At 38.1% G+C, this 27,943-nt stretch overlaps 6 protein-coding genes, 1 long non-coding RNA gene and 1 pseudogene across 7 annotated transcripts in view; 4 read left to right on the top strand and 4 right to left on the bottom strand.

Moving 5' to 3' along the window:
• The first annotated feature begins 267 nt into the window (after positions 1-267).
• On the top strand, positions 268-1,477 carry LOC149035304 (uncharacterized). Its single transcript, XR_016182543.1, has 2 exons — positions 268-515; positions 1,307-1,477. It is a non-coding gene; the product is annotated as an uncharacterized LOC149035304 (long non-coding RNA).
• A 3,500-nt stretch (positions 1,478-4,977) lies between these two features.
• On the bottom strand, positions 4,978-7,376 carry LOC149035303 (uncharacterized). Its single transcript, XM_089192306.1, has one exon. It carries the CDS (start codon positions 5,833-5,835, stop codon positions 5,032-5,034), a length of 804 nt encoding a protein of 267 aa, XP_089048432.1. The 5' UTR covers positions 5,836-7,376; the 3' UTR covers positions 4,978-5,031.
• An 11,752-nt stretch (positions 7,377-19,128) lies between these two features.
• Positions 19,129-20,864, bottom strand: LOC149035302 (uncharacterized). The gene has a single exon (XM_089192310.1). The coding sequence runs from the start codon at positions 20,038-20,040 to the stop codon at positions 19,405-19,407; it is 636 nt and encodes a 211-aa protein (XP_089048436.1). The 5' UTR covers positions 20,041-20,864; the 3' UTR covers positions 19,129-19,404.
• Positions 20,418-22,479, top strand: LOC149035301 (uncharacterized; annotated as a pseudogene).
• Positions 22,480-22,482: 3 nt separating this feature from the next.
• LOC149035300 (uncharacterized) lies at positions 22,483-23,173 on the bottom strand. Its single transcript, XM_089192309.1, has one exon. The coding sequence runs from the start codon at positions 23,171-23,173 to the stop codon at positions 22,499-22,501; it is 675 nt and encodes a 224-aa protein (XP_089048435.1). The 3' UTR covers positions 22,483-22,498.
• Positions 23,174-23,953: 780 nt separating this feature from the next.
• Positions 23,954-24,316, top strand: LOC149035299 (uncharacterized). Its single transcript, XM_089192316.1, has one exon. The coding sequence runs from the start codon at positions 23,954-23,956 to the stop codon at positions 24,314-24,316; it is 363 nt and encodes a 120-aa protein (XP_089048442.1).
• LOC149035298 (uncharacterized) lies at positions 23,993-26,025 on the top strand. The gene is made up of 2 exons (XM_089192308.1): positions 23,993-24,659; positions 25,172-26,025. Exons 1-2 carry the CDS (start codon positions 24,365-24,367, stop codon positions 25,633-25,635), a joined length of 759 nt encoding a protein of 252 aa, XP_089048434.1. The 5' UTR covers positions 23,993-24,364; the 3' UTR covers positions 25,636-26,025.
• The window catches only part of LOC149035297 (uncharacterized), a 5,853-nt gene continuing 3,569 nt past the window's right edge, over positions 25,660-27,943 (bottom strand). Inside the window, exons 3-4 of the mRNA XM_089192499.1 lie at positions 25,781-26,327; positions 25,660-25,668 (exon numbers count right to left, since the gene is read on the bottom strand). Coding sequence (XP_089048625.1) covers positions 25,660-25,668; positions 25,781-26,327 — 556 coding nt within the window. The remainder of the gene's footprint in view (positions 25,669-25,780; positions 26,328-27,943) is intronic.

Raw genomic sequence — 27,943 nt, 5'->3', positions numbered from 1 at the left:
AGGCCTGAAAAAAAAAAAATTTCAGGCCTGTACGGGATTTGAACCCATGACCTCTGCGATACCGGTGCAGCGCTCTACCAACTGAGCTAACAAGCCAACTGGGAGCTGGCCATGATCGTGGTTCTAAATAAACCCGTGAAGTGATGAATTTTTTTTTTCAGGCCTTATTTTCACTACTGCTTAAGTAGTGCACATCACTGCGAGGATCACTTTCATCCATGTCTTTATCCGCAGTTCAAATATATGACTTTCATATATTCTTAACCGAGTATCTACACCGTTGCTGCCAAATATGATGGGAGAGGTACCATAATACTTGTGGGCTTTGCCATGAACCTTTAAGCGGGTGTAATGACACGCTGCCAACATCCAGTCAGACCAATTGGACCTCTGACGACGACGACGACGACGACGACGCTGCTGTGGAGGCTGCTAGAATGGAAATCATTCACCAATGATCCGATGTGGATACGGATTGTATTGCAAACGATGTCCTCAACATGACGAGGGAAGAGGTCATCCGACTTTTTAATTTTTTTCGTTTTTTTCTCCTTCTTTTTTAGACTCACGACCTGATCTTAAAAGAATTACTCAAATTCTTCTTACGTTGTGAATTGCATTCCAATCGTCTTTTTTTATTAGAACAACGAATTTTTTTTTTTTTCATGAGAACCATAAATACACAATATCGCGGTGACGGTTGATCTTGATTTCAAAGAAGACGATTTTCATTTGAACAGCATCTTTGAATATTTATATTCTATGTACAGAAACATATACCGCCGTCAGTAATAGAACAATTAAATACTTTTTAATGTTTTTCATTTTTTCCTCTTTTTTAGATTCACGACCGAGTATTAAAAGAATTACTCAAATTCTTCTTACGTTGCGAATTACATTCCAATTGTTATTTTTTTCTCAGAACAACGAATCGCCCTTTTATTCATGAGAAGCATAACATGTATTATTTTCACGTTAATAACAATAATAATTCTTTGTTTTAGGTTGTTACTCCTGTCTTAAAAGGATATCTATGTTTTGCATTTCATTTACATGAAACAACGCGTCGCTATTCTGAAGCAACCCTAACACAACTTCGAAATGAAATGCGTATTTTTACATTAACTCATTCCGATTTTGAAAAAAAGAACTTTTGGATAGAATCATGCGAAGTACACTATCGTTATAATTATTTTTTTCAGATCGGTATATATCCTGAAACAAGTCCTTGGTTTTATCTTTATCTTTATCAAATGAGAGGATTAATTCCATAAGATAATTTTCTATCTTTTTGTATTTTTTCCAGATGCAAACTAGGACGTTGTTATATATACAGCTGTATCCCAAGGAGAATGATAATAACCTTTCATAAAGTCAAGAATGGAGCTGAGATAGTATTGATTATCTAGAAGTTGTATATGAAGCTAGGTGATATTTTCTTTGTAATGTTTTTTGAGATTAAAGCAGTCAGCTCTTAGTTTTTTGATCAGTTTTTTTACTCTTTTGCAGTTTTTTCTTCTGTTACTCCTCATCATGATGAAGGTACATGAAAGGTGGATAGCGGATGTTTTCACCCTTTTGTTGCCCACTCGGTCCACACCCTCTTAAATGGATTTTTCCTTGATACTGGAAGACTTCTTTTGGGTTGAATTAGATGAAATTTCTCAATGATAGAGTGATGAAACCAAGGTTGTTGTGTCCAGCGTTTCACTGCTTCATTGCTAGGTTGAACATTGGGATTGTAATTTATGTCGATGGTAGTATTTCTTTATCTGTAGGGATGATGAGGAAATAGGTGTGTTTTACCTCAGTGTCTTTGTTGTAAAATTTACAACAGAAAATTTCAGTATTAAGATCAAGACCATCATCTGTTCCGATCATGATTGTAGTGAATTATAAATGACTAGCGAAGCTGCATTTATAGCCATATGGGAAAGATTGAACGGTGTCATGACCAATGACACGTTTATCAAACACAAGTTTGTACATTTTATTCTGGGACACTGTTTTGATGGTTTTTGTAGCAGCACATCTTGTGATGTTATGAGGATTGTGGAGCGTTAGCGTGCGAGGTTGTTCATCTTCTTCTTTGTTCAAGATTTTGTCCAAGACCAAGTTTTTCATACTGCTGAAATTGAGGATTTTTGTCCACGTGCATTCAATGTAAATCCTCTCACTTTGCAACATTGGTTTCCTTTGAAGGTTTCGTATGTATAATTCTTTGGTCCAGCAGCAACGAATTCTGTAATATGATCTCCTTTGTCTAGTTCATTCGTGAATTCGCTGAGATAATTTCCGGTCAGAACGGACGATTCAGTGGGTTTCTTGGTATAAACACTGAATCCGTATCGAAATACAATACTCTTTCTTTCAACGTGTCAAGAGCATCATACAGTTTTAGTCTTGCATAACTGGTTGTGAAACATGCAATAAAGATGTTTCCGTTGGTTTGAATGGGTTTGCATTCATTTTCACAGGTGTGGTACACTTCTACCATTTCTTCATTAGCTATTTCAATTCTGTGTACGACTTGTCAGTCGTCTGTGATGATGTTGAAGAATTTGGACGGTTTGACACACGTGTTCACTTGAGTTTGGTTAGGGCGTTGCCCGAATTTTCCCCAGAAAGAATTCAGCATTAGTTTAGCGAGGGAATGTCAACCGGGGTTCTTTTCGACTTTGGCGGGGTCTAGTTCTATTCCTTCATGCGCTTTGTAGTCATCGAGATAGGTTCTTCTTTTTTCCTCTGTGTCACATTCGGAAGGCCAACCAGAAGCTTGTTGTTTGAGTTTCATAAAAGTTTCTATGTAGGGGGGAAAAAGTTCCTTTGAACCTTGCTTGAAGTTCCAAACTTCGTAAACGTACATGATGACGTACCTCTTTTTAATGGCTTTTTTTAGTTCCAGGGTTGTCCAGGTACCTGTGAGGCACTTGTCGCTTCTTTCTGTGATTGCTTGTTTCATGTTTTGTTGCACACATGTTCTGCACAACGGGAAGAGTAGTTTTGATTCGTACCTCCATGGTAGAACTGGATGGTATAGCTCATAGGGAGGTAGAATTTTGCATTTTGTCAATCCATAGTATCTTGAGGTGTCTGTTGTTCTTGGTTGGTCAATGAACTCGGGATGGCAGATGGGGTAATCGCATTCCAGATTTGCACATGGGTACAGTGAAATCATGTCTCTATATTCAATCTATTCATTTTCATTTTCGTCAACTTTGTGGTGAAGTTTTATGGTGTTTGTGCGACCGTCAAAGAAGGCTTCTTGGGGATTGAGAGGGGGTACGATGTCGAGTTTATCAACGAACGCTTTTAGTTGAGGATCTGTTTTTTGCATTCCATTCCATTTGCATTCCCAGATTTCTTTGACATGATAACCCAAGGCAGTAAGTTCTTTGATTTTAGATGTTGTTTGTTGACGAATATCACGCATGGTTTTATTCTGATGAATGGGATGTTTCATGGTACGGTTTGGGAAGCAATCTAGACAGCCATGGTAAAAACAGCCTTGAAACTCGTAGATGGTACGTGTTTGAGCATCGTAGCCGTCTACCAGGTATGTTTTTGAGCCATTTACTATTCTTCTTTCGCCTTTGTTTCTTGCATGGGCAATTTGAGGCAGATGGTTGGTTTTGTGGAGTTTTGATTCTTCCCAGTAAAGCCATTTTAGAGCAGCATAGGATTGGGTGTGATTCGGTCTCCATCCACATACAGGTTCAATGGCAATTTTGTTTTTCAACATCCAATTTTTTCTGTAGGCCACATTACAGGCAGAGGCAATTGTTGTGCAATGCACCATAGGGTTGAAACCGCAAATTTCATGGAACTGGGACTGAAACTTCATACACCCCTGTTTCAGCAGCCTTACATCGGATTGACAATACGTCAACAGTTCGTGCTGGAAATTAAAAATGTATCTTTTGGATACTTTCTCGTTGTACCATTTGTCGAATTCTTCTTTTCTTTGAGGGGACATCCCATCGGGGTCGTGATAGGATTTGTCTGGCATGTACCCTTCGTAGATCTGGTTTTGTTGAGTGTTGAAGAAATGTGGGAAGAAGCCTTTCTTCATTTCACTTAGACCAAATGTTTTAGGGAAGTTGGACAATGCCATGGGAAAAAAGTTCATGGAGTCGATGAACTTGATGTTGGGTAATTCCAAACTGAGGATCTTGGCACCATTCACAGTTTGTTTTAGATTGGTAGCATGCTGTTTGTAAAGTTCATCGAGGATAAAGTAACCATCGTAGCCTTTGAAGTTATGTGCCACTATGATGGCTTTCTCCATGTCTTTTTGGTTAGCTAATGAGTAAACCCATTGTATGAAATCAGGTACGCAGTCTTTACCTTCGAAGGTAAATTGTGTGTCGTTTTGATCTGTTTCTGCGCACACAAGGTTAGCCACATGGTTGCCTGTGTCTTGTCGCGCTTCAATATCGAAGTATACGAAGATGGTGCGCTGTTTGTTCTTCTTTTGTTCGTGCGTGACAGGTTGCAGGTAACACTTGTGCTGAAGGATGTTGACTTCCTTTTCACAGCTCGGACAGTACTGTAATCCGCAATGTTTCATGTGTTCTTCTGCAGTGGATGTGAATACAAGGGAACAGATGGAACATTTCTTGTGGGAATGACACACATTTTTTCTCCAGGTGCTACAGCTTTTCCATTGGCTTTTTGAGTCAGATTCAATTGGCAGGTAACACTATAGAAATGACGACTGCAGTTTTTACATGGTAGTTCTGGTTTCTCTGTATGCTTGAAAAGTTCTTAGTCGCAACAATGGAACTGAAAGCAGGCATTACATTTGGTTCTACGGCATGAGTGATGACTGTATTCTTCATGAGTGTATGCTTTCTCGCATCGAAGGCAGTAATAGTTAGAGTTGAAGAACCGGGATGTTTGGTTATGACGTCGAAATGCCCATCATGCATCAATAGTTTAATCTGCTTGTTGCTTTTCAGTCCTTTGTGAACGATAGAATGACCATGTTCGGCAGATATGATGACGAACTGGTAGTCGCACAATATGATTTCAGAGTTTTATTTGATCTAGGCCACAAGGACCTAGAGGAACGTGTGCTTCTTCTTGTAATTGTTGTGCCAATGTTCTCTGCAAAGGGCTGCGGGAATCTTTGATGGAAGTTACTTGTGGGTTGTCATCCACTATGGCTTTTGTGACAACAATAGCTCGAGCACAACAAAGTTCATCATTTTTCATGATGCGCACTACGCTTCGTTTTGACTTGAGGAAGTTGCCATAATTATCGGTGCCGAAGATATGGCGTTTGCGTTTTCCTTTTGGAAGACCGCTTCCTGGCAGCAGCATTGTGATGTGCGTGACATCTAATTGTAAGGTGTCATCAATTTCAAAATTTTCATTTGAATTGAGGAGGTTTGAAATATTGCTAAGTACCTGTCTCGATGCACCCATAGGGTCGCGCCATTGTTCAACGGACACGTTGGCTGATGTATGGGAATTACGGAGTCTGTTGCTTTCGATGTAAATTTGAATGCGGTCATGGTCGGGTAATCCAACAAATAAATCACGGATACTGTTGGCGAGTCCTTCTTCAAAGGCTCTTATAATGTTCCTATGTCCAGCGGGAAAGGTACTTTGTGGGTTTTCTAAATTCAGATGGTAAGACGTTCGTTTTATGCCGTAACTCTTTGCCATCTTCTCTCTGAACGGAACTCGTTTAAAATTAAAAAATCCTTCACCACTTTCTTCTCCACTCCCTCCAGCACCACCCCCGCTTTGTTGTTGTTCAATAACTTCCACCACTTTCAATAAATCTTCATCTGAGATATAATCTCTGTGAAACTTCATCTGGAACATACTCCATGTTTGATCTGAAGTGAATTACTTCGCCAGATATTATATAACAACTTTATTTAAATAATAACATATAACATATTATTAAAAAGGGTTATAGAAGGGAGGAACTTAATCCTCATTGTAAACTATACCCCAGATATAAAAATTTAATACTATGCAATATACATATACATACTGAAACATTTTACATACAGGCATATATCTATATAAATATAAAATCTAAATAAAGAAGACATATCTAAGATAAATATTTTGTTTAAGATTATAACTAAATAATGTATAATACATAGAATAATTTAATTTTTAGTCATAGGCCTAGTTAAAAAATGTTGATTTAAGAGCTTTCTTAAAAGCATTAATTGAGTCAAGTTCAACTACTGATGACGGTAAACTGTTCCATGTGTCGATATGTCTGTGCCAAAAAGAGTTCTTAAAGATGTCTGTACAGCTAAATGGTTTATATAGTTTAAACTGATGACTTTTTCTTGATTGTCTGTTACTGAAGGATATGTAATTATTAGTGTTTACAGAAGAGTGTCCTTTAATGAACTTAAAAAGCTGAACCAAACTAAGAAACTCTCTGCGCTGAACTAGTGTCACTAGTTTCAAGGATTTCAGTCGGTCTTCATACGGAGTGTCTTTATCAATGATCCATCTTGTAACGTTCCTTTGCACGCATTCAAGTTTTTCAATGAGATATGCTTGGTGAGGATTCCACGCTTGACAAGCATACTCGAGTATTGGACGGATCATGAATCTATAACCAGTAAATAGAGCCCTAGAGTGAGATCCAAATGTCCGCTTGAGTAAGCCCAATAATCTGTTCGATCTTGCAACAACAGACAGTACGTGGGGTTTCCAAGATAAATCACTGGAAAGAACTACCCCAAGATGTTTGTGTGTAGATACTTGGGTAAGTAGCTTGCTATTAATAGAATAGTTGCACGGAGAGGGAGTTCTAGCCCTGGTGAACTTCATGGACTCGCATTTGTCAGCATTTGTTCCTAAAAGCCACGAGCCACACCAATCAGTGACTTTATCTAGACTCTCCTGGGCAGTGATGGACGTTTTAGATGGAGTACAGTAATTATAGATTAACATATCATCAGCAAACATTTCTGCAGGACTTGATAAAGATTCAGGGATGTCATTGACGTATAGAATAAATAACAGGGGGGCAAGAATGCTCCCCTGTGGAACACCAGATGTGACAGGCGCCCAGTCAGATTGGCAGCCCTCGATTACAACACGTTGAGATCGACCTTGGAGAAAATTGGATAGCCAGGAAAGTAGAGAGCCGGTAATGCCAAAGCGTTCTAGTTTGAGTAGAAGACGGTCCTGAGGAACTGAGTCGAAGGCCTTTTCGAAGTCCAGAAATATTACATCGGTAGAGAGGCGTTTATCTAGTGCTTTGGCCCATTCATGGAAAAGGTGTATCAACTGAGAGGTACAGGAGTATCCAGGACGAAAGCCATATTGATGACTACTAAGTAGATTATTTGATTCAATAAATCCAAAAATGCGATTGTATATCAGTCTTTCTAGGGTCTTTACAATCAGACTCGTAAGAGAGATAGGACGAAAATTCTTGACTAGATCTTTTTGGCCCTTTTTGAAAATTGGAATGACGTGAGCAGATTTCCATTCCACAGGCAAGGTGCCAGATTGGAGTGAAAAGTTAAATAAATTTGTCATGGACTCTGATATAGCTGGTGCAGCCTCGCGAAGCATACGCGCTGATATCCCATCCAGACCATGAGCTTTTGTAACGTTTAAACCAATGAGCAATTTCTCGACCTCAGATTTAGAGCAAAGTAGACTTGAGATGACTTGATCAGTAAAAGGTTGAAGATCGTCACGTAACTTCTCAGGAATACCAGGACTCTCTATAAAAACCGATGAGAAGAAGTTGTTGAATAGCTGTGCTTTATCGAAGCTGTTTGAAGCCTTTTGGTTCTCCAGGGATACTTCAGGTGGAATAGATCGTGATTTCGTCTTAGATTTTATGAAAGTCCAGAAACGTTTAGGATTGTTACTGTTTTGAAGAGACTGAACATGGTGCCAATAGCTCTTGTTTATTTCAGATTTGACTTTGTTTCTACACTGCCTATATTTTTCCCAGTCAGATTGAAGTTGAGATGATTTAGCTTTTTTCCATAAGCGTTTCCGTTTGTGAAAAAGGCGACAAATTGCAGATGTTAACCAAGGAACATTTCTTTTTCTTTTCAAATGATGTGTATTGATGTTTTTATTAACAGCAGCAAAGAACAGTTCTTTCCATTTAGTCCACATTTGATCAACATTGTTCTCTAAGAATACATTGCCCCATGGGGCATTGGAAAGATGAGAGCGAAAACCTTCCCAATTTGCATTTTTGTAATCGTAAACGATCTTTGGAGCTTGATGTGGACGGGAAATAAAGACATTAAAGTCGAAAAAAACAACTTTATGATCTGAATTTCCAAGGCCACAGTCTATCTCAACATTAGCCAAATGAGCAGCAGTGTTGGTTAAGATTAAGTCCAATAAAGCGTCTCCTCTGGTAGGTTTATTCACAAGTTGTGAGAGGCCAAAACGATTAATAACAGAGTCGCAAAAGAAGTCGCTGATAGTGTCCGGCTGCCATGGAGCTACAAGGTTCCAGTTCACATTAGGTAGATTAAAATCCCCAAGCAAAAGGATATTACATGATGGTGGAAATTTTTCTAGCGATTGAACCAGTTTAGTTAGGTAGGCCATATCGCTGCTAGGAGAGCGATAGTATACTCCAATAAAGTATGTTGAGCAGGGATTGAAATGAACTTCACACCAAAGGATTTCACAGTCCATTTCGAGGTCACAACGTCTATAACAACAAATGTTATCCCTTAGAGCTAACAAAACACCACCACCTTTCTCTAGGCGATCTCTTCGGTAGATATTATAATCAGATGACAGGATTTCTTGATCCATTATTTCAGGGTTCAGCCATGTTTCAGTTATAGCGATGATGTCTAATTCCTTTGTAGCGACCACAGCTTGTAGCTCAGTTCTCTTGTTGACAATACTACGGGCATTTAGACTGCATGATTTGAGAGTCGAGGAATTGAGAGGCCCAGGATTCAGTTGAATGTCGTTAGATATTAGAATGAAAAGAATGAATAGATATTTTCTGGTAGAATAGCGACGGCGAAGCATCGATTTTCCAGATTTGACGAACTTTCGGTGACTTATCCTTGGGAATGTAGCGGCCAGGACGGTAAGACCATTTGCGAATGAAGGCCTCCGATAGATAATACCATCTCTTGAGCTTTTCAGCAACACGTTGACCAAAAGTAGCGTCAGGAGAAACGAAATAAGCGGAGCCACATGGGGAGTGTCCGCCATTACCAAGAAGTATGATCGAGCTCTGGAAAGACGTAGACTTTTGTTACTTCACGTTTACTCAGTTGGTTTGTGGTCACTGTCCGGTCACCCACGTGCTTCGGTTTTTTTCCCTCCAAAACCTATATTTAAGGCCATCCAACATCAGGGATTCAGCTGACTGGCATTAGAACTACCTAACGCTTGTCACAAAACGATTAGTCTCACCATAAGGCATAATTTTAAGCCAAATGAGTAACGGAAGCTCGGAAGCTCTTCGTTCAAAGTTGCATACACAACTAAAATCGTAGATACAGTAGAAATTATAGTAATGGTGAAAAAGAATAGCGTCAGTATTGCGCGCGTAGCATAACGATAGATATTCATCATTCAGTAATTTTCGGAACACGCGTACAAAAAGCAAGCACGTGGTTCGAAGGTCAAGGTGAAACGTTTCTTACGCGCGCGCGCGTAGCAAGGCATCGATGTCAAAGCGCATTTTTTCGTAATCACGGATGAAAAAAATTGAGTAGACAAAAATAAAAGAGTTTGAAAAAGGAATGATGTTTATTTACAAATGATTATGTTATTTTCAGTACATTTTTTCTTAATATTTCCTCCTTTTTCGGGTGGCAGCTTCTAGAGCTTTTTTAACTCCATAGGATGCACCTCCTCCGAGAGCACCTAATCCGATGGCTTTTCCTGTGGCCATGAATGCTGGAATGAGTGCTGCTAAGGGTAGGAGACCCCCTTTTTGTCTGCGTGATGTTCTTCTTCTTGTTCCTTTCCATCTGTTTTTTCTTCTTCGAACCATGATGTCTCTGATGTTTACGCGAGTATATTCTGAGTGGGTAATAATGACGAAGGTTGATGCGCGTTGTTTTTATAACTAATCGACGAAGAGGATTATTTACAATTTGAATTTTCTTTTAGTGGCGATAATATTTCGCGACAATTTTTCCATGGGTTATTTTTTACCAGGAAGTGCATCGATGGCATGAACCATTTTTAGGTCAGCCTTCCATTTGTCTCGTATGTTTTTGGCATTGGAATAGTCTATATCGTGTTGTTTGGTGATTCTGTCCAAAGGATTGATACCAGGATCACCGTGTGCGAGTCGTTTTTTGAGAAATGTTCCAGGACCCAGGTATTGATATCTTTTATGTTTTGAGAGTGAAAAAGGATGAAATTCAATTCCTAATTTTTCGATTTTTTTCTGTCAACTTTCCCTCCTCTTTGTCTTCTTTTCTTCGATTTACGTGTATCGTGTTGTTTTCTAGCCATGATTCTTCTTCATCTTCTTTTCTTTGAATGACGCGCGGCGTGTTGTCGTTTTCTGGCCATGATATAAGATTGATAATGTTGAAATGAGATAAGGTGCTCGGATCACTCACGGTTTCTGGGAAACCACTCGATTTTTAATCCTCATGATTTATGAGTCACTCGATAAACGATTTTCAACGAGACTCGTTTGTTTGAGAGAATCGAAACGAGTCAAAGCAAAAACAGCTCTCACTTCAATTTTTGAAAAAAACCGTGTTGGCCAAAGCTCTTTGAAACGAGCTAAAATGTCACAAATTCCAGCGACAGCACTCCTGGAAGGAGAAGTGAAGATGTGGCTTAAGATGCTTCATAGGCGCCTCAGTTCAAGAATGAAGGCCTGAAGCGCTTGGACTGTAAAGTTTAAAAGGGCGATGTCCTCGGAAATATTTTCCTTAATTTTACAGATGGTTAAAAAGGCCCATTCCGCTTATGGTGTTGTGCACAACGAAGAAAAACACACAGATATAATCTACTTTTTTTTTTTTTTTTTTTTTTTTGTATTGTCTCGAGTCTCTATATGCACCATTGACTTGGTTTTCAGTTTCTAAGCCCTCTAGATAGTCTGGGTCAATTTCATGAACAGTCCCAATGTCAATCTTTTTTAACTGTTCTACAAGGTTACTATAAGTTAGAAGCTTTGGAACCTTACAGCCTTTACAAATTGAAATACTTGTTCTTTTCCCTGGTTTGCCTTCATTTGATTTCATTGAAAGCACCAGTCTTACACTTTTGTACTTTCGTTTCCCCATTACACCACTTGCATAATATGTTGCAATACTTCGAACAATGTTGTCATCTGACTTTTCAAATTCTAACACACTCTTCTTATACTCTTTACAAACTATTCTATTGGTCAACTGCTTGTTCTCTGTCACATATTTTGTTAACTTATCTAACTTGCATCTCTTTTGCAGAGTGTCAAACATTCCCTCGAAACAGGCTGAGGAATGTTCATTTGAGCTTTTGAATTTTGGCAGCAGCTTCAATGGTTTCATGCCTCCTTTTTCTTGCGGTCCTTGGTCCCAGTGTTGATTCTCCATTGACAAGTGCAGTAGGGCTTCTTGTTCGTGCCTGAGATACCTGTCCCTGTGACTAAAATATTGCTAAATTAGACACTGGGTAGTAACACAATTATTTAAATTAGATGTGGTTGAATGATAACAAAATAGATATTTAGCCAAATCTTACATTCAATATGTTGATGTTTACAATTTAGAGACACTGTCATTTATGACAGTCTTTACTGACCAAATGAACACAGGCACTCGCTCAGGTTTCTTACATAGGTACCGGCATAGAAGCCTGACCATGGCTGTCATTCTGGCACCGGCTCTGTGTTAAGTGGTTAGTTCACCGAAATTGAACTTGCAAAATATTTTTTTTTATTTTTACAAAATTGAATATTTTTCTGTTCACACTATTAATAAAATTTGGCATAAAATTAAACCTCATCCAACCACTAATCAATGCAAACCTACAGACTTAGTAGGAGGTTGTTTTTTGCTGCTTACTTACTGGTACTGGTAAAACAACCACAATAAAGAATCAAGAGTATGCTCACAGGAATATTTTCTAATTCATTTGTTATGTCTTTGAAGTGTTCCCTGACTGTGACCAACTGAAAGCAATTATTATACAAGTGATTTCATAAGCACTGATTGTTTAATTTCAAGTGTCATTTAGAGTTTAAACACATAAAAAGCTTGTGCGGGGGGGGGATATTAACAAGTGTTTGTGTAGAGAAGTACAGCGAGGTTTAAACAAACCATGATTACCCAGTTCATAATGAAAATAATTCTTATTAAAATAATAATAATAATTGTTATTATTATTATTATTATTATCATTATTATTATTTTGAATTTCTTTACCCTGTCAAAATTGAAATTCAAGCCTCCCTACACATGGACCTCCACCACTTTCCTTTAATCCTTTGTTACAATATTCTCTGATATTGAAAATAAAAATCTTCCCAAAACATTACTACTGGACAAATTTATCTGACCTTTTCTTGGGCTCGCTGGACTTTTTTGTACTCTGCCGACAGCTTGCGATTTTCATCAACAGCTTTCTCCCTTGCAACCTTGCGAGCTTTCATGAATTGAGCCAAGTTAAAGCGTGTGTTCTTTGTGTGCGGCGTCTTAGAAATTAACTCATAAAAAACTAAGGAAAGAAGACAAAATTAGGAAAACAAAAATCATAGAGCTTTTGTCAAGGCTTTGAAGTTTCGGTTCGTAGCACAAATTCTCGGATAAGTAGAGAAACTTAAAAAACTATCCTAGCCAAAAATACAATAGAAACGACAAATAAACCTTACCTTTTCTTTTACTATTTCCTCTACTGTCTCTTGCTAAGCGAACATCGAAGAAACCATGGCATATTTAGTATCAAAATGACGGGAAAACTGTGTACTTTCAGCACATTCGAGTTTTGGCGCCTTCGGACTAACTCCAGGACCACTCGGAGGCAGTTTTCAACAGGCGTTAACTCAGTTCCAGGCTTCTCTAAAAACCACACGGTCACAAACGCCATATTTGTGGACGCTGATTGTTCCGCTTCAGAGTGCTCACCAGCCCGGCGTGATGAAGACTGTATTCATAGGATATTCGATCTGAAAGACATGAAATATAATTTCTTTCTTAAAATGAGTTTTTCCTCGTAAACCATCTTTTTATCTCAGGGATATAATCAAAATAAATACAAATTAAAATGAGAAATCTAACTTCGCTACTAAAAAAAATGTTCTTACATGTTAATGTTTCAAAAAATTTTCCAGATTATTACAGAGATGAGATTGCTTCAGTTGGTCTTGGATCACCAATCTTTCTATCACGACGCAGAAAAAAGGATAGTTTTAGAAAGAGAGCTTTGATTTATAAAATGATTTTGTTATAGTTTTTAAGAAACAAATAATGAGGGGAATATATTTGGTTAAAGACCATGATGACCAAAACAAAAATTGTTATTATCTGTAACATTTATTATAGCTCAATGATCTCTTTGCCTCTGGAAAATGTTGTCAAATATACCAAACAACTAATACATGTTGGAAAACTTGATATCATTTATTCTCATCATATTTACAAAAAAAACTTTATGACAGGAATAAAAAGAAAACTTAAGGCTAAGTACAAGGCACTGCACAGTCACTAAAGGCTAATTGTTGCTCTCATTTACAACTTCTACTCTTTCACTAGTTTCTTTGTTGCCTTCTTGCAGAGATGCAATATTTTTCTTCTTTTCTTCCGTGTCTTCTTCTTTTTCTTCTTTTCTAGTTCTGTGGGTATAGTAAGAAGAAATTGTTGTGGTGAGTTGTTTATAGGGTTTTGCTATTGGTCATCTGGGAGTGGAATTGGAATTGGAATGCTTTGAGCAAATTAGAAAGCTGAAGAAATTCACTAGCCATGACACTTAATAAATTGTGTTTGTCAAATCGTACCCTCACTTAAAGTCTTGTTCTCCTCAACCTTATCTCTGTGCTCTCCCTTGTCCTTGTCATCTTTAAAGAAAAAGGCCTTGATTTTTTTAATGTTGCAGTTCACAGGCAAATTTCCTTTATGCTTATGAGTCTAGAAAAATATAACTTTATAGGGGGTTTCTTGTTATCTTATTTCAAGTTTGCTATATTTAGAAGTGCAGAAACAAGTACCTAGGTTTACAGCTTAATTTTTTTCCATGGTATAATTGGCCATCATGTTGGAAAGTGAATGGGGACTTTCAAGGGTCATTTATCACATGCAATTTTACCTTGTGATTGCTGTTTGTACTATCTGCATGGAATTTTTCCTCTTCTACGAAAGGAATGTTCTACGTACCGGAAACGGTGGCATTGAGGGATCCCTCTTTTGTTTGAGGAATGTATTAATGGAAACTTCTGTAAAGAAAATTTTCCGCTCACCAGGAATGGTGGAATTAAGGGATTGATTGGGATCAAAATTCCCATAGAAAGACACCTGTAATCAACTAGAGTTTGAATGTTAACTACAACTGTTACAAAATTAATATGATCAATGGAAAAAAAAACCAAGGAAGGAAAGGATCCATGTGTGATTTTTCTCACCTCATCATCTTTTCCAAATATTTCAGTTGCGTCATCTTGTTTCTGTGAAACAACATAGATATTTTGCCAGTCGAAGATTAACTCAGTCCACGATTTTAAACAGCTCCTTTATTGAATCATCGCTTGGAGTAGTCGCGTTCAAAATCCAGTGGTGTCTCACAGTTCTTCTGACTAGCAAGTCCTAATACAGTGAATTCCGTTTATGACGTCATCACGTTATGCGATTAGTAATAATTAATTGAAAATTGTGGCCTTAATTAGCTAGCGCAGTAGATAACATGTTAAACAATACAATAGACATAAACCAGTTTTTTGAATTTAATTGTTACTATGTGGCTCTTTCAAGATCGTTTTACATGTTACTTACCCTAGTTATCAGGCACAGTTTTTCTGATTGGAGGAGATTTTTGTTGTGAAGCTTTGCATCAGAAAAAAAACCAGATCCAAATTGATGCAATGTAAAATACTGTTGGGAAGTCTCCCGCCCAACCCAGTCATACACCTCCTGTAAATCAATTGATCAGAAAGAATGTAAGCATGTCGATGCTCCATTATTAAAGGCCATGTGTGACATTGTATAGAGTGTAGGCATAATATATATATATATATATATAGATAGATGTATATGTATATATATATATATATAGGAAGTCTGCAAGTCGATTTTCGCGTGGAACAGTGCTCAATACGTTGAAGCAGAGCAGAATAAATATTATGAGAGGAAAAAAGGACGCAACTACATTTCCCGACAAGCCTGTTTCGTGAATCGCTTCACTCTTCAGGGGTTTAATGAAAGAATATTCATGTGACTATCGTTTATATAGTAGGAAAATTTACATAATACACGGTAAACTTAAAAACTTTAAAGTTCAGCTGTTGCGTAGTAACGCTTGTTTCTGTGTCGGCATGAAGATACGAGTTCGTTACGCTTATTTAGTGATGAGAGGTCGGGTCGGTAAATTATCAGGAATTTTTCTTTTAGGCAGAGGTTGCATCTTTTACTGTAGCTGTTGTAGGGAGAGTTGGATTATAAGACGCACCATGAAATAGAATAGTCAATGTTGTCGTTCTTGAGTGTCCAGATGTGTTTGCTAATTTCGGTAGAGTTTTTGTGCTTGGCGTGGCGGAATGATGCAGTGTGATTTCTGTGTCTTGTTTTGAAGTCGGTTTCTGTGAGTCCAATGTATGTTTCAGAGGTGTTGTTGTCGTTCCATGTGACGGTGGCTTGATAAACGACTGAGGATTGGAGGCAGTTACCATTGAGCGGGCAATTGTTCTTTTGTTGGCAGTTGCATGTTTTGTTGGTTCCCATGCCGTCTTTGTTGTCTGTCGTGTAAGATGAGTGGGACGAGTGTAAGATGCACTTGTTGTGGTTGTCGATGACCTGTTTGGTGTTGTTCATACAGCTGTAACTGATTTTGATGGTGTTGCGGTTAAATATTTTGCGGAGGTTGTGATCCTTAGGGAAATGTTTGTCGAAAATTCCTCAGCCTAATATATATACATAATACATATATATATATGTATATGTATATGTATATATATATATATACATATATACATATATATGTATATGTATATATATATATATATATATATACATATATACATATATGTGTATATGTATATATATATATATACATATATGTGTATATGTATATATATATATATGTATATATATATATATGCCTTATTGTACTTTAAGCTATTTTATTTGTAATGAGTTAGCAGTCAACTGTTTCAGAGAGCTCACTTGATATGTTCCTTTTTGTGAAAAATTTCTTTTTATTTCCCTGCTATCTTCAAGGAGAACCTCTATGAGGAAACAGTCCCCAGCAGGTTCTTGGGTGAGACGTTTCTGTCTCATGGCTTTTACCTGATATCAAAGTATTGGTTATTTCTCAGTTCTTTGATATATTGAGAAAAGTCAAACACCCAAAGCATGCAGCATAGACAGCTTACCACAATGTAAATTTGTTATTTGAAGATCATCCTCAATTTGGTTGCAATTGTTCAAGTATAATTCCCCCTTTGTTGATGTTGGCAACAATAATTTATGACCACATGAAAAAGAGACATCAACACTGAGAGGAGAGAGGGCTGTTTGAACAACAATTGACCATGAAATTAATTTGCATTTCTTTTTCGCAGAAAGTTAAACCACAATAATTATACTACTCAACTCCTTTTCCACCATGTTTATGTCAAATTTTCACCAGCTATGGCAGCAAATTAAACTCAGAACATGTTATAGCACATTGGGGGTTTAAATTATTTGTTACTTTGAAAAAAGGTATCTAGCAACAATAATTATTTTGGTTCAATTTGTAGTTTAAGGAATTTACTTACCCTTTTCATTTTCTCTAAATTAGGAGAATCTTCTGCTCCTTCTTTCCTTAGGGCAATTGTCCCTGACCCTTGTGCTACTTGACTAGTTAAATGAAATGTTTATAGAATTTTCTTAGACATTTATCAATAATTGAATATCATGACTGGAGTCAACTCCGAGAAATTTTTTGATCCAATTTGACACAAGAAAATTTTCAGATGTTTTAGCTAAAATTAATTCTGTGGAAAAATACAATTATTATATTATATTATTATATTTATGCATTTTGATGCTATTGTTTTACCAAGAAACGTGACATTTGCTCTAGATTTTGTTGTGTTATGTTATCACCCACCTTTTTGCTGAAAGATGACAACATTTTTGGGTGTTGTGTATGATACATGAAAAGGCAGTAATTGTACATGAAATTTGTCCTTTTGTTGATATTTTTGGCTCGTGACTTATCTCTGCATATAAAACATTTATAACAAACTGAAAAATTAGATATCCTAAAAAGGTTTACTCACCAATCCTTTGTAGAGGTGGATGGTAAAAGTTCACATAAGCAACAAATTGCATGTTCCAGTCGTACATCAGATACCTCTTTTAGGGATTCTCCTAGGTGTAACAAAATGTCTGATGCTGATTGATTAAGGACACAGATTTTTAAGGCAGCAATTTTTCATATGTTACAATTTTAGTTTAAATTTATATGCATCTCCTCAACCAATTGACTCCACAGAGTAGATAAGTCTTTGATAAGTCTTTGCTATTATGCACATCAGGAAGGAAAATATACAGATTCAGACTCTACAATAGCCTTCAGAAATACATTCTTTGTTTTATTTAAGAGGGTTTGATAATTTTCATTGATTGGCAAAATCTTTAAACTTACCTGAAGAGCAAACATTAAGACAGGGGTCATTTGGTTTTGGGGTTAGGATCATCAACTCACTAACTGGAGCTTTTCTTCCAAATGTGGTCTTTACTGCAAAAGGAAAATATTCAAGTATTTTAATGAATTCGAAAGTTATGTTTTGATTTGGGGAAGCTATTTGTTACAAATGTTGGTAGTGCTCTGATGAAAGGAACATTGCTCTGGAGTCTTAATTATCTGATTAGAGTGACAGGTTCTAGACATCAACATTATCAACATTGGTTTTACCCTTAAATGTTAATTTCATGGTTGTAAACCTATTAAATTCTTTTAAATGGGGTTTGACATTTCTCCAACCACTTCTTCTAAATCAACTGTGTCATCCTCAACGGTCACTATTATGGACGAGAAACAGTTTGACCTCAACAGTTGTCTCTTCCATCCATGCAAGCTGGAATTATTTCAAGCCCTCTCTAACATGGAATGGTGTGTCATTCCATGTTAGAGAAATCCACAACTCATTCCGCGATGATGCACCGTGTTGTTATCAAGCACATCCAATTTCTAAAAATCACAATACTGTCTTACAAATATGATTAATTTCAAGTGGTTCTTCAATAAGTGATGTTTCATACACATTAATCAATAAGTGTAAGGTTGGAAATGTCATAGAAAGTGTCTGCCACATGTCTTAAGTCAAAGGAAGAATATTAGGATGTACTTTTATCTTGACATTCAAGTTGTGCTATGGTAATCCATATGTACCGATAAAGTAATACAGCATCTTGGACAGTATTAAGCTTAGCTTTCACCATCAGTATAAAAAAGGAAAAAGTGAGTTTTTTTACAATTTGTGATAAGCGTTCATTAATTTGGCGTCTTTGGCTTTATCTCCTCCTCCTCTTTCAGGGTCGTATATTTCGTGCGTGTAACGCTTGATAAAGGACACGTGACAATTCTTGAAGAATATTTTCATGTCTTTTGATCTCTTCTTCCTTAATATTTTCGTACCTTTCAAGGTGTTCTTTAGTGACCACTTTTCCCCACAAATTGGCTCTTGCTGCTGCTTCTTCTTTCTTCACTCTTTCTTGACTACTCATCTTGACTTGACTTACCGATAAAAACACTCAGCAAGACAACTCTTCTTATGGTAAAACTTTCCCGCCAAATCATATTTACCTTAATTGACAGATGCCATCTTACATGGTAACCCCAACAGACATCTGTCACATCATGGGGAAGGGGGAGGGGGGCATGGGTATGTAATTCATGACGTCGTTTTTTATCTTATAAAAAGCTGACCCAATTTTCATTTCAAAAGACAAATTTTTAATATGGCGTCTGGAAAAGGAAATGTGGCCATGCAAAACAAACGATATAAATTATGATGTAAAATCAAACGGGGAGAAGCCTAAGGAAAAGATGTGAGTAATTTCAAAAATCAATTAGCAGAACTCAGTCACTAAAGTATTCATTATGAAAAAAGTTATTCTTCCAAAAAAGAAAGAAATGATAATGATATTTAAACAGGAAGCTCCCTCACCAGTAGGTGATCTACAGAGAGGTCCTGATCCAAAATAACATTAAATTGTTAAAAGTAAATAAAAATTATAGATATTAAAAAAGTACAAAAATAAGCTATAGATTAAAAGATTTGAAAAAATTATCCCTAAACTGACATATAGTGCCAGAGTTCTTCAAGTCACTATCCAAGGAATTCCAGTCTTTAAAGGCATGATAAAAGGTTCTTTGTTTACCCCAGTTCTGTTTAATTGATGAAAGTCTAAGATGATCTTTGCAACGAGTGTTGTATCTATGTACATTGCTGTTTCTAGATAATTCCAATTTGTAAGATGTAATTCCATTCACGCATTTATAAACATACAAGCAGCAATGGAAGTGCCTGCGTTGTTTTAAATTTAACCAGCCAAGCTGATTGAGAGCATTGGTTGCAGAAGAGTACAATGGTTTATCTAGAACAAGTTTTGCCACCTTATTTTGCAACACCTGCAGATTGTTCATTAAGACAGCATTATCCTTATCACCCCATACCATATTAGCATAATCAAGTATGGGAAGGACAAGGCTTTTGTAATAAAGAAGGTGTGCGTTATAAGGCATCAAATGCTTGACTCTATGCAAAAGACCTAATCTCTGGTTCACTTTAGATATCACATGTTCCACATGTTCGGCCCACGTAAAGTTGGAGGATAATAGAATATAGTAGAATATAGTGTGGGTACTGCTGACGGATCTCCCATCCGAGCATCGCATACTTTGAGGTTTTCTCTTCTTCGTTCTGTTTCCTGTTTGCCATCCACAAGCAACTCATTTCTAATAGTACCGCCTTCTTCTTGTGCTTATCCACAACTCTTGCATCGATCCCATTTGCTCTTACTTCCGTCTTCTCTGCATACACTGACACATCCCAGAAGGCGCTGGCTCAATCATTCTTGTACTCTGGCTTTGGTGTTTCAGGTGAGCACCAAGATGGTGCACTTTCTATTAATCCCATATCACAGAGCAGATCGAAGAATAGAACTTTGAGGGCTGCGTCGTGCCTGGTCTGGTACTTGCTCTGCGCTAGTGCACTACATCCACTCAAAACACGAGGGACGCTCTCCATAGCTTTTCCGCACATACGACACTTGATGTCTGTGTTGTTGCTTGTCTTTGTCTTGTACTGTTGGTAAATCTTAGTTGGGAGTAGCTGTTGGTATAGTTCGTAAACTCCAGCTACTGTGTGCGTGGGCGCAGTTTTCCAGTGGCATAGCCAACTGAAACAGCCAATCACATCCGCGTCATCCCATCTTGCTTCAATCAGCTTTCCTTGCCATTTCTGTTGGCGTACCTGCTCAGTTCTACTTTCTTCTTCCTTAATCCTTATCATAACCCCGACTTTCTCTCCAGGTAACTCTTCTCCTTCTTCAGTGTTAGCATTTGGGCATGGGTAGCTAGACTTAAGATACAGTCCTCTTTCTGAAGCATATCTCTCGGTATCTTTCTTCAAAGATCGTCTTCCAGTTCTTTCGCACTTTTCCTTGAACTCTCGTACAATGCGCATAGTTGGATCTTCATTTGCATACAGCTTGATTGCAGTCTTCACCTTGATATTAGAGAGTTTAAGATACTTGGACGGCTGACCTCGAGGACGTTAACATTGAGCGCGAGGGACTGGGTCAATGACGACTACCTTGGCAGGAAACTTTTCACATTAAGGAGCAGATTTCAAGCTGAGGACGGCAACGTTTTGTTCATCGTGACATCTTTAAGAAAGACTCGTGAAATGATTGTTATTGCTTACGCGGAAGGGCTATTGACAGATGAAGAGTTTATGTTTCTTTATGAGACAAATCAACCAGTTAATTTAGAGTTGCCTTACTCCGAGTATGAGGAATTTAACTTTGACGAAAACATCAGTGAAGCCAAATGTAAAGCGGAGTTTAGGTTTGAAAGAGGAGATATCGAACGTCTCGCTGATGTTCTTCAATTACTGCCCACCTTTACGTGTCCACAAGGCAGTGTTTGCTACCGAATAGAGGGCCTTTGCATACTTCTTCGTCGCCTCGCATATCCATGTCATTACAGTGACATGGTCAGCAGATTTGCAAAACCAGTTCCTGTTTTGTGTATGGTATCGAACATAGTGCTCCACTATATCTTCGATCTGCATCATCACAGAATCACAACCTGGAATAATTCGATCTTGAATCCATTTGCTATCCAACAATACTCTGATGCTGTGTCTGACAAGGGTGCTGCCCTTAACAACTGTTTTTGGTTTGTGGATGGAACTGTCCGCCCGATTTGCAGGCTGGGGGAACACCAATGGCTTGTTTATAACAGGCAAGTGCTCTTCCTAATGGGCCTATTGGACATTTTTTCGGTCCTTTAGGTAAGTCTAGTTATTCCTACAGTCTCTTTTGTTTTTGCTTTTAACTCACCAGTTTTGGCTTAGAAAAATTTATCAGTTGAACAATTGGTTTTTCAGAGGGAAAGAAGCATGATGTTGCCGCGTTGGCCAACTCTAATTTTCTTTTTCTAATTTCTCTTTTCTTAGTTTTCTTTTCAGTTTTGGAGCACAATGCTGTATCCCCAACTGGCCAACAGATGTGCATATACGGAGACCTCGCCTATCCTTTAAGGGTAAATCTCATGGCACTGTTCAGAGGGGCCGCCCTGACAGCGCAAATGGAAGCCTTCAATGATTCTATGTTGAATGTGCGTATGTCAGTCGAGTGGTTGTTTGGAGACATTGTGGAGTATTTCAAGTTTATGGACTTAAAAAAAAACCTTAAAATAGGTCTTAGTTCGATCGGAAAATTGTATGTCGTGTGTGCCCTGTTAAGAAATGCGTTGACTTGCCTTTACAGAAATTCAACTTCAAGTTTTTTCGAGCTGGATCCTTCTACACTGGAGGAATACTTCTCTTGAACAATTTTAAGTCATCTTTCCACAAACTGCTGACCAAAAATTGAGCTCTGAAATCAGTTAAAGGTAGTTAAACAACGTTTCGATAATTCATCGATTTTTTGCGAAGATAAAAGAATCAAACACTTTATTAACAGTCAAATATTATTCAAGCATAATCTTAATCGAATAAACAAAGCTGCTGAGATAACAAGATAAAGGCTGTAATTACACTCACTGTTAAAGTAGAAAGGCTCAGTAGTCCGACCTCAGTGTTTACCCATTTTAATAGATAAACACAAATTAACATAGCTGTACCGAGCTACTTTGAAAGACAATTACAGCCACTGTAAAGCCACAGTTTCGACAGTAGCTGCATCATGTTTTGTTGTTGCTGCTGCATCAATTGCATCATCTCCCTTTGCTGCTCAAACGATCGCGCTGTCTCCTTTTCTTTAAGCTCTAACTCTCTCTTCCTGATTTCAAGCTCTAGCTGAGATTTTTCTCTGAGAAAGTCAATGGAATCATTGCCTCCTCTTCTGTTTTTCTTCTTAGGTTCCATGGGAGCTTCATCTCTGACAATTCTTGATTTGGTCTGACCATAGCTCTCCATCGCTTTTTTTCGAATTTCTTGTGCTTTGTGCTTGTTTTCTTCTTCTTTGGCTTGCTTGGATTCTTTCTCTTTAACCGGGAAAGATTCTTCAAAAGAGCAAATCTCTTCTAGGGCTTGTTCGAGCTCTGAAGTGGGTTCCACGTCAATCCCCGACAAATTTTCCTCCTCTCGAATTTTACGCTTAAACTTTTCCTTGATCAATTTGAATTGCTCTCTTACAGATCGCTTGTTTACACGGAATTTGGCAGTCTCACAGGTATTAAGGTGATTCGAAATTTCTTCCCAAATTTTGCCTCTTTCGACCGTTCTTTCTTTGAATTTGTATGGCTGACAGATGAGTATTTCCCGGCAGAGAAGGAGATCGTGCTCTTCCTTCCATTCCATGCTCGCTAATCCTGTAAATAAAGAGAAGGCGGATAAAACAATTTCTCTGATTTCTCGCTTCTAACTGACTAAGGGAAAAGCATTTGGACCGTGTAGATTAAAGTTTAATACAAGATAAGACAGCTTTCATTCAGAGGATAAGCGGGTTCAAGTGCTAGGGACTTTTTTTTAGTAAAGCGAGAAAATTTAACGCACGTGTTCAGTTGAAATGCTCCACCGTGGCTGTGCACAGTACTCGTCACTTTTACAATTTTAACCAGCTTGTCAGTGGTTTTATTGCCCAAAACAAAAAAGTGACAAACAATGTTCACCTAATGAAGTTCTCTTTCAGGATCTTACAGCTCTCGCAGTCTAATTGCTGAAGCTCCGCAATGGGCCAGCTCTGAGTCCACATGGGGTACATTAGCACATTACATTAGAGCGGCTATCCAGGACTCCTCTCTTTACATGGGCAATAGCGCACTTCTTCTCATTAAAGTCCAACCCTATATCTGCCATAGCTACCTTGGTTGTCTTAAGGACTCTGTCGAGTTTACTCTCCGATGTCACCCTGTGGGAGCCCCTTGTTAAAGTGGATGACGTCAGATGTTTCCATTCTTTGCCTTGTTCTAACTGTTATCTTTGTGTTCCAGCTCTGACATAAGGGACCTTAAGCAGCTTTGTCGAGGACGAAAACAAAACGAAATTATGACGTGGAATGCTCTAGGACACTGGGACGAGAACATCGTTTTCGGTGCGAAAATTGAAAGTTAAGCACCCGCGTCTTGTACAAAGACGAAGATGTCAACAAGTGAGGCTCAAGAAGTGGTGGTTTTAGTTATGTCGTCGTTTAAAGACATCAGGGATTTTGTTTTTGTTGGATATGCCCACGACATGTTTGATGACGAAGAATTCTGCCTTCTCTATGACTTTTATCAGTCGAAGAATCCGGATTTTCCTTCCTACAACTTGTACGCGTCGTTCGATTTGGGGGAAATGGATCCTGCTGAGTGTTATACCGAGTTTCGAGTCGAGAAATGGCACATTCCCTTGCTGGCAGACAGGCTACAGATTCCCCCAACATTCCAGTGCCCACAGCGTTCCGTTTGCGATGGCATAGAAGGGCTATGTATGCTACTGAAGCGACTGGCTTACCCCTGTTGATACAGTGATACGGTGCACAGATTTGCAAGGCCAGTTCTGGTCTTAAGCATGATAACAAATACTGTTCTCAATTATGTCTATGACAGGCATGGCCACAGACTAACTCAGTGGAACAATCAAGTTATGGACCCCAACCATTTGCAGCAATATGCAGACGTAATTTTAGCTAAAGGCTCTCCCTTGGACAACTGTTTTGGTTTTGTCGATGGCACGGTTCGACCAATAAGTCGCCCAGGACAGCACCAGAGGGCTGTATACAATGGACACAAGAGAGTCCATGCATTAAAATTTCAATCTGTTGCTCTACCGAATGGGTTAATAGGAAACTTATATGACCCAATAGGTAATAATAATTATAATAATGTATGGAATTATTTATGCCTGGTAGTCACTTCAGTTTAAAATTGTTAATTAAAAATAACCCTGAAAAATAAATAGAAAGATGAAGAAAATGAAAAAAGTTAAGATGGCAAAAAATTCAAAAGCCAGTTCCTCAAAGGTGGAACAACACTATCCAGGGATAAAACTGTCTTATTCCAGTCATAACTTTGTCCTGGGATAAAGTTATGACTGGAATAAGGCAGACTTATCCCGGGAATAGAGTTATTCCACCTTTCAGGAACCAACCCCTGAAAAAAAGGTCAAAAAGGGTAAAAATCAGGAAACAAGTACTGAAAAAGTCCCATCAAGTGGAGGTGATTGATCTCTTCAGAGATATAATTTTGCAGATTAGAATATTGAATGAATTCTTTTGCAAAGAACTTTAATTTCCACCTGGTTCTATACTGAGTATGCACCACAAGGTCGCAACCATTGTCCACGCATCTAATTGTTTTCTAAACCTTTCATTTTCAGAAGGTAGAAGACATGATGCAGTTATGTTAGCTGAATCAGGCTTGCTGCAAGATCTCCAGCACCATGCAGTTTCCCCCCATGGCCACCTAATGTGCTTATATGGTGATCCAGCGTACCCGCACAGAGTGCAACTCCAACAACCATTCAGAAATGCTGTTTTAACACCTCAGATGCAAGAGTACAATGCCAGAATGAGTTCTGTGAGGGAATCTGTTGAATGGCTATTTGGGGACATAGTGAGCTACTTTAAATTCATAGACTTAAAAAAAAATCTTAAAACAGGCTTGAGTAGTATTGGCAAGATGTATATTGTCTGTGCAATTCTGAGAAATGCACTTACATGCCTGTATGGAAATGAAACTTCCAAGTTTTTTGAATTAGACTCACCCTTACTTCATGATTATTTTAAGTACCTAATGTCAGAAGTACACTGTAACAAAAACTACCAAACAAATTGTAAATAAACAATGCCTTACAAAGTGATATAATTATGAAGGCTTTTGAATGACAACAAGTTGGGACAAGGAAAAAACCCTTGTCACCTTTACTTCTTAACAACTTTTCTAGGAGAGCCAACATAGCTTGTGTTTGCTGTGTTTGCTGGCTTACAAACATAGCCTGCAAATTCTGAAGTTGCTGCTGTTGCTGTCTCATCATAGCAGTCATTGCGTCTTTCTCACTCCTTCTTAAATTTCGTTCTTGTTTCATTTGGTGGTCCCTCTCAGATTTGTTCTCCAGAAATTCAAGCATCTCATGTGAGCTACGCCTTGTTTTTTTCTTCTTTGAAGAAGTTTCTCCCACATCACTTTCCCTGGTTTTAGTCTGAGACATCCTTTCCATTGCCAGTCTTCGAATGTTGTCAGCACCTGCCTTGTCTTGCTCTGTTTTTCTCTTTTTGGTATCTCCAGACTCAATCTCAGCTCTAGCAGCTTTCTCTTTCTCCAAAATTTCTTCCAATAACAAGTCAATTTCTGTTGGTGTAACTTCTATCCCTGAAGCTTTCTCCTCCTCTCTTAATTGCTCAGCTTTTCTGGTTGTCAGAAGTGTGTAGCAATCACGTACGGATCTAGTTGTAACTCTAAACTTTGGAGCTTGGATGCTATTTAAACTGGAGGCAATCTGCTCCCAGGCTTTTGCTCTTTCAACACTTCTATTCCTATAAGGATATACTGGGAAATTCAAGGTAAATGAGGGTGGCCAGCAAACAAACTCACACACTCTGAATCAACTCTGGAGATTTTGCCAAAAATTCCTTCCATGATCTTTCTATTGAAAATATATTTTTTAGCATCCTGTTTATCACTTAATTACTTATTGTTTTGGGTAATATTGTTTAATTTGTCTATCCTCTACCCCCACCCCTCTACCTCTGACACACTACCAGCATCTCCCCAAGCTTTACTGATGCTATGATATTCCCAGATTTTTATTATTTTCACTCTTTTTTACCCCCTTGCTCACACAAACCCTCCCAACAGGGAAAACAGGTGTACAAAGTAAGGTTACATGTACATCTGAGAAGGGTGATGGGAAGAATAAAGTAATTCAGGTGAATTAAGGCTTACAAATAAACAGACTCAATAGTGGTGTCTGTGACAGAGTATTTTAACAGGGTTCAAAAGTTTAGAGATGGAGAAACACTCACTATTAGGCAGGTACTTTTTAAGTTTATTGAAGGCTGAGGTTTCAATTATATTATTATACCAATATAATTTGTACCTTAGAACTAATGTCAATCTTATGCTGTAGTAATATTGTAGACTAATATTTATGTTTATTTATTACTGATACCCTCCAAGATTAGCGAATGCTACACGCGGGTTGTGTAAATTGTATTTCATATATCCGGTGGAAATAAATAAAAAGTAAAAGGTATGAAACACTTCTTTTCACTAAAAAGGTTCGCTTTTGTATCGTGATCAAAAGAAGTCGAACGAAGTGTGATTTGCGATCTGCGGATCTGGTGATTTCTGGTAAGAATGAGACAAATGAGGGCTCAGTTGAATGAGGGATAATATTCCATATCTAGCTAAATTCTAAAGCACAGCTTTGTCAAAAGACCAAAACAACTTGAGCTTACGTGTTTTTTCCAGCGCTTGCTCAGTTGCTGTACGTCTATTGCATTCATCTACAAGTGTCAAATAAACAACATTTTAGAGAATTATCAAAATCTTGAACAAAATATACAAAGAATATTGCTTGAGAATTAGTTCCTTGTTCGGAAGAATGAGAACGATCGTCACTTAACGGCAAAATGAAAGATAATTTACTTACGTTCTCACCACAACGAAAAACACTGACACCTGCTGTCCTCGACAACGCCACGAAAATGAAAACGAAATTTCAGACACGCACACTCCGAAGAAAAGGTGAAATATTACTTCCGGTCGTTCTCGTCTTCGTCCGCAACGAAGCTGCTTAAGGTCTCTATAGCCTCTTTATTGTATTACGCAACCAAACTGGAAATTTGCGTAGAAACATCATCTCTAGCAACCACTCGTGGCTCACGCTGTCAAAGGCCTTTCTCACATCAATCCAAGCCATACTTACATTCTTCCTGCTGTTTCTGCTATCATGACAAACCATTCTGTCGACCAATAGGTTGTCTGTTGTCCCACTGCACCTCGGCTTTGCTCCCCTTTGTTCTCCTTCTAGTAGATCGTACTCCTCAAGGTGCTTATCCATTGGAGGGAGTAAACACGAGGTGAACGACAGTAGTAATATGGGCCAGTATAGCGGAGAGCCAATCAGAATCGAGTATTTGAAAAAATG

This window comes from Pocillopora damicornis, chromosome 13, assembly GCF_964200805.1.
Source record: "Pocillopora damicornis chromosome 13, jaPocDami1.2, whole genome shotgun sequence".
NCBI classification, from domain to species: domain Eukaryota; kingdom Metazoa; phylum Cnidaria; class Anthozoa; order Scleractinia; family Pocilloporidae; genus Pocillopora; species Pocillopora damicornis.
Note: the sequence above shows the minus strand (reverse complement) of the source record. Positions and strands in the feature narration are given on the sequence as shown.

What these genes read in the sequence shown, in the direction of transcription:
- LOC149035303 (XM_089192306.1), bottom strand. Translation starts at nt 5,835, where the DNA reads ATGTTCCAGATGAAGTTTCACAGAGATTATATCTCAGATGAAGATTTA.
- LOC149035302 (XM_089192310.1), bottom strand. Translation starts at nt 20,040, where the DNA reads ATGCGATGCTCGGATGGGAGATCCGTCAGCAGTACCCACACTATATTC.
- LOC149035300 (XM_089192309.1), bottom strand. Translation starts at nt 23,173, where the DNA reads ATGGAATGGAAGGAAGAGCACGATCTCCTTCTCTGCCGGGAAATACTC.
- LOC149035299 (XM_089192316.1), top strand. Translation starts at nt 23,954, where the DNA reads ATGTCAACAAGTGAGGCTCAAGAAGTGGTGGTTTTAGTTATGTCGTCG.
- LOC149035298 (XM_089192308.1), top strand. Translation starts at nt 24,365, where the DNA reads ATGATAACAAATACTGTTCTCAATTATGTCTATGACAGGCATGGCCAC. An exon ending in AAACTTATATGACCCAATAG is followed by an intron (nt 24,660 to 25,171) that starts GTAATAATAATT and finishes TTTCATTTTCAG; the next exon opens with AAGGTAGAAGACATGATGCA.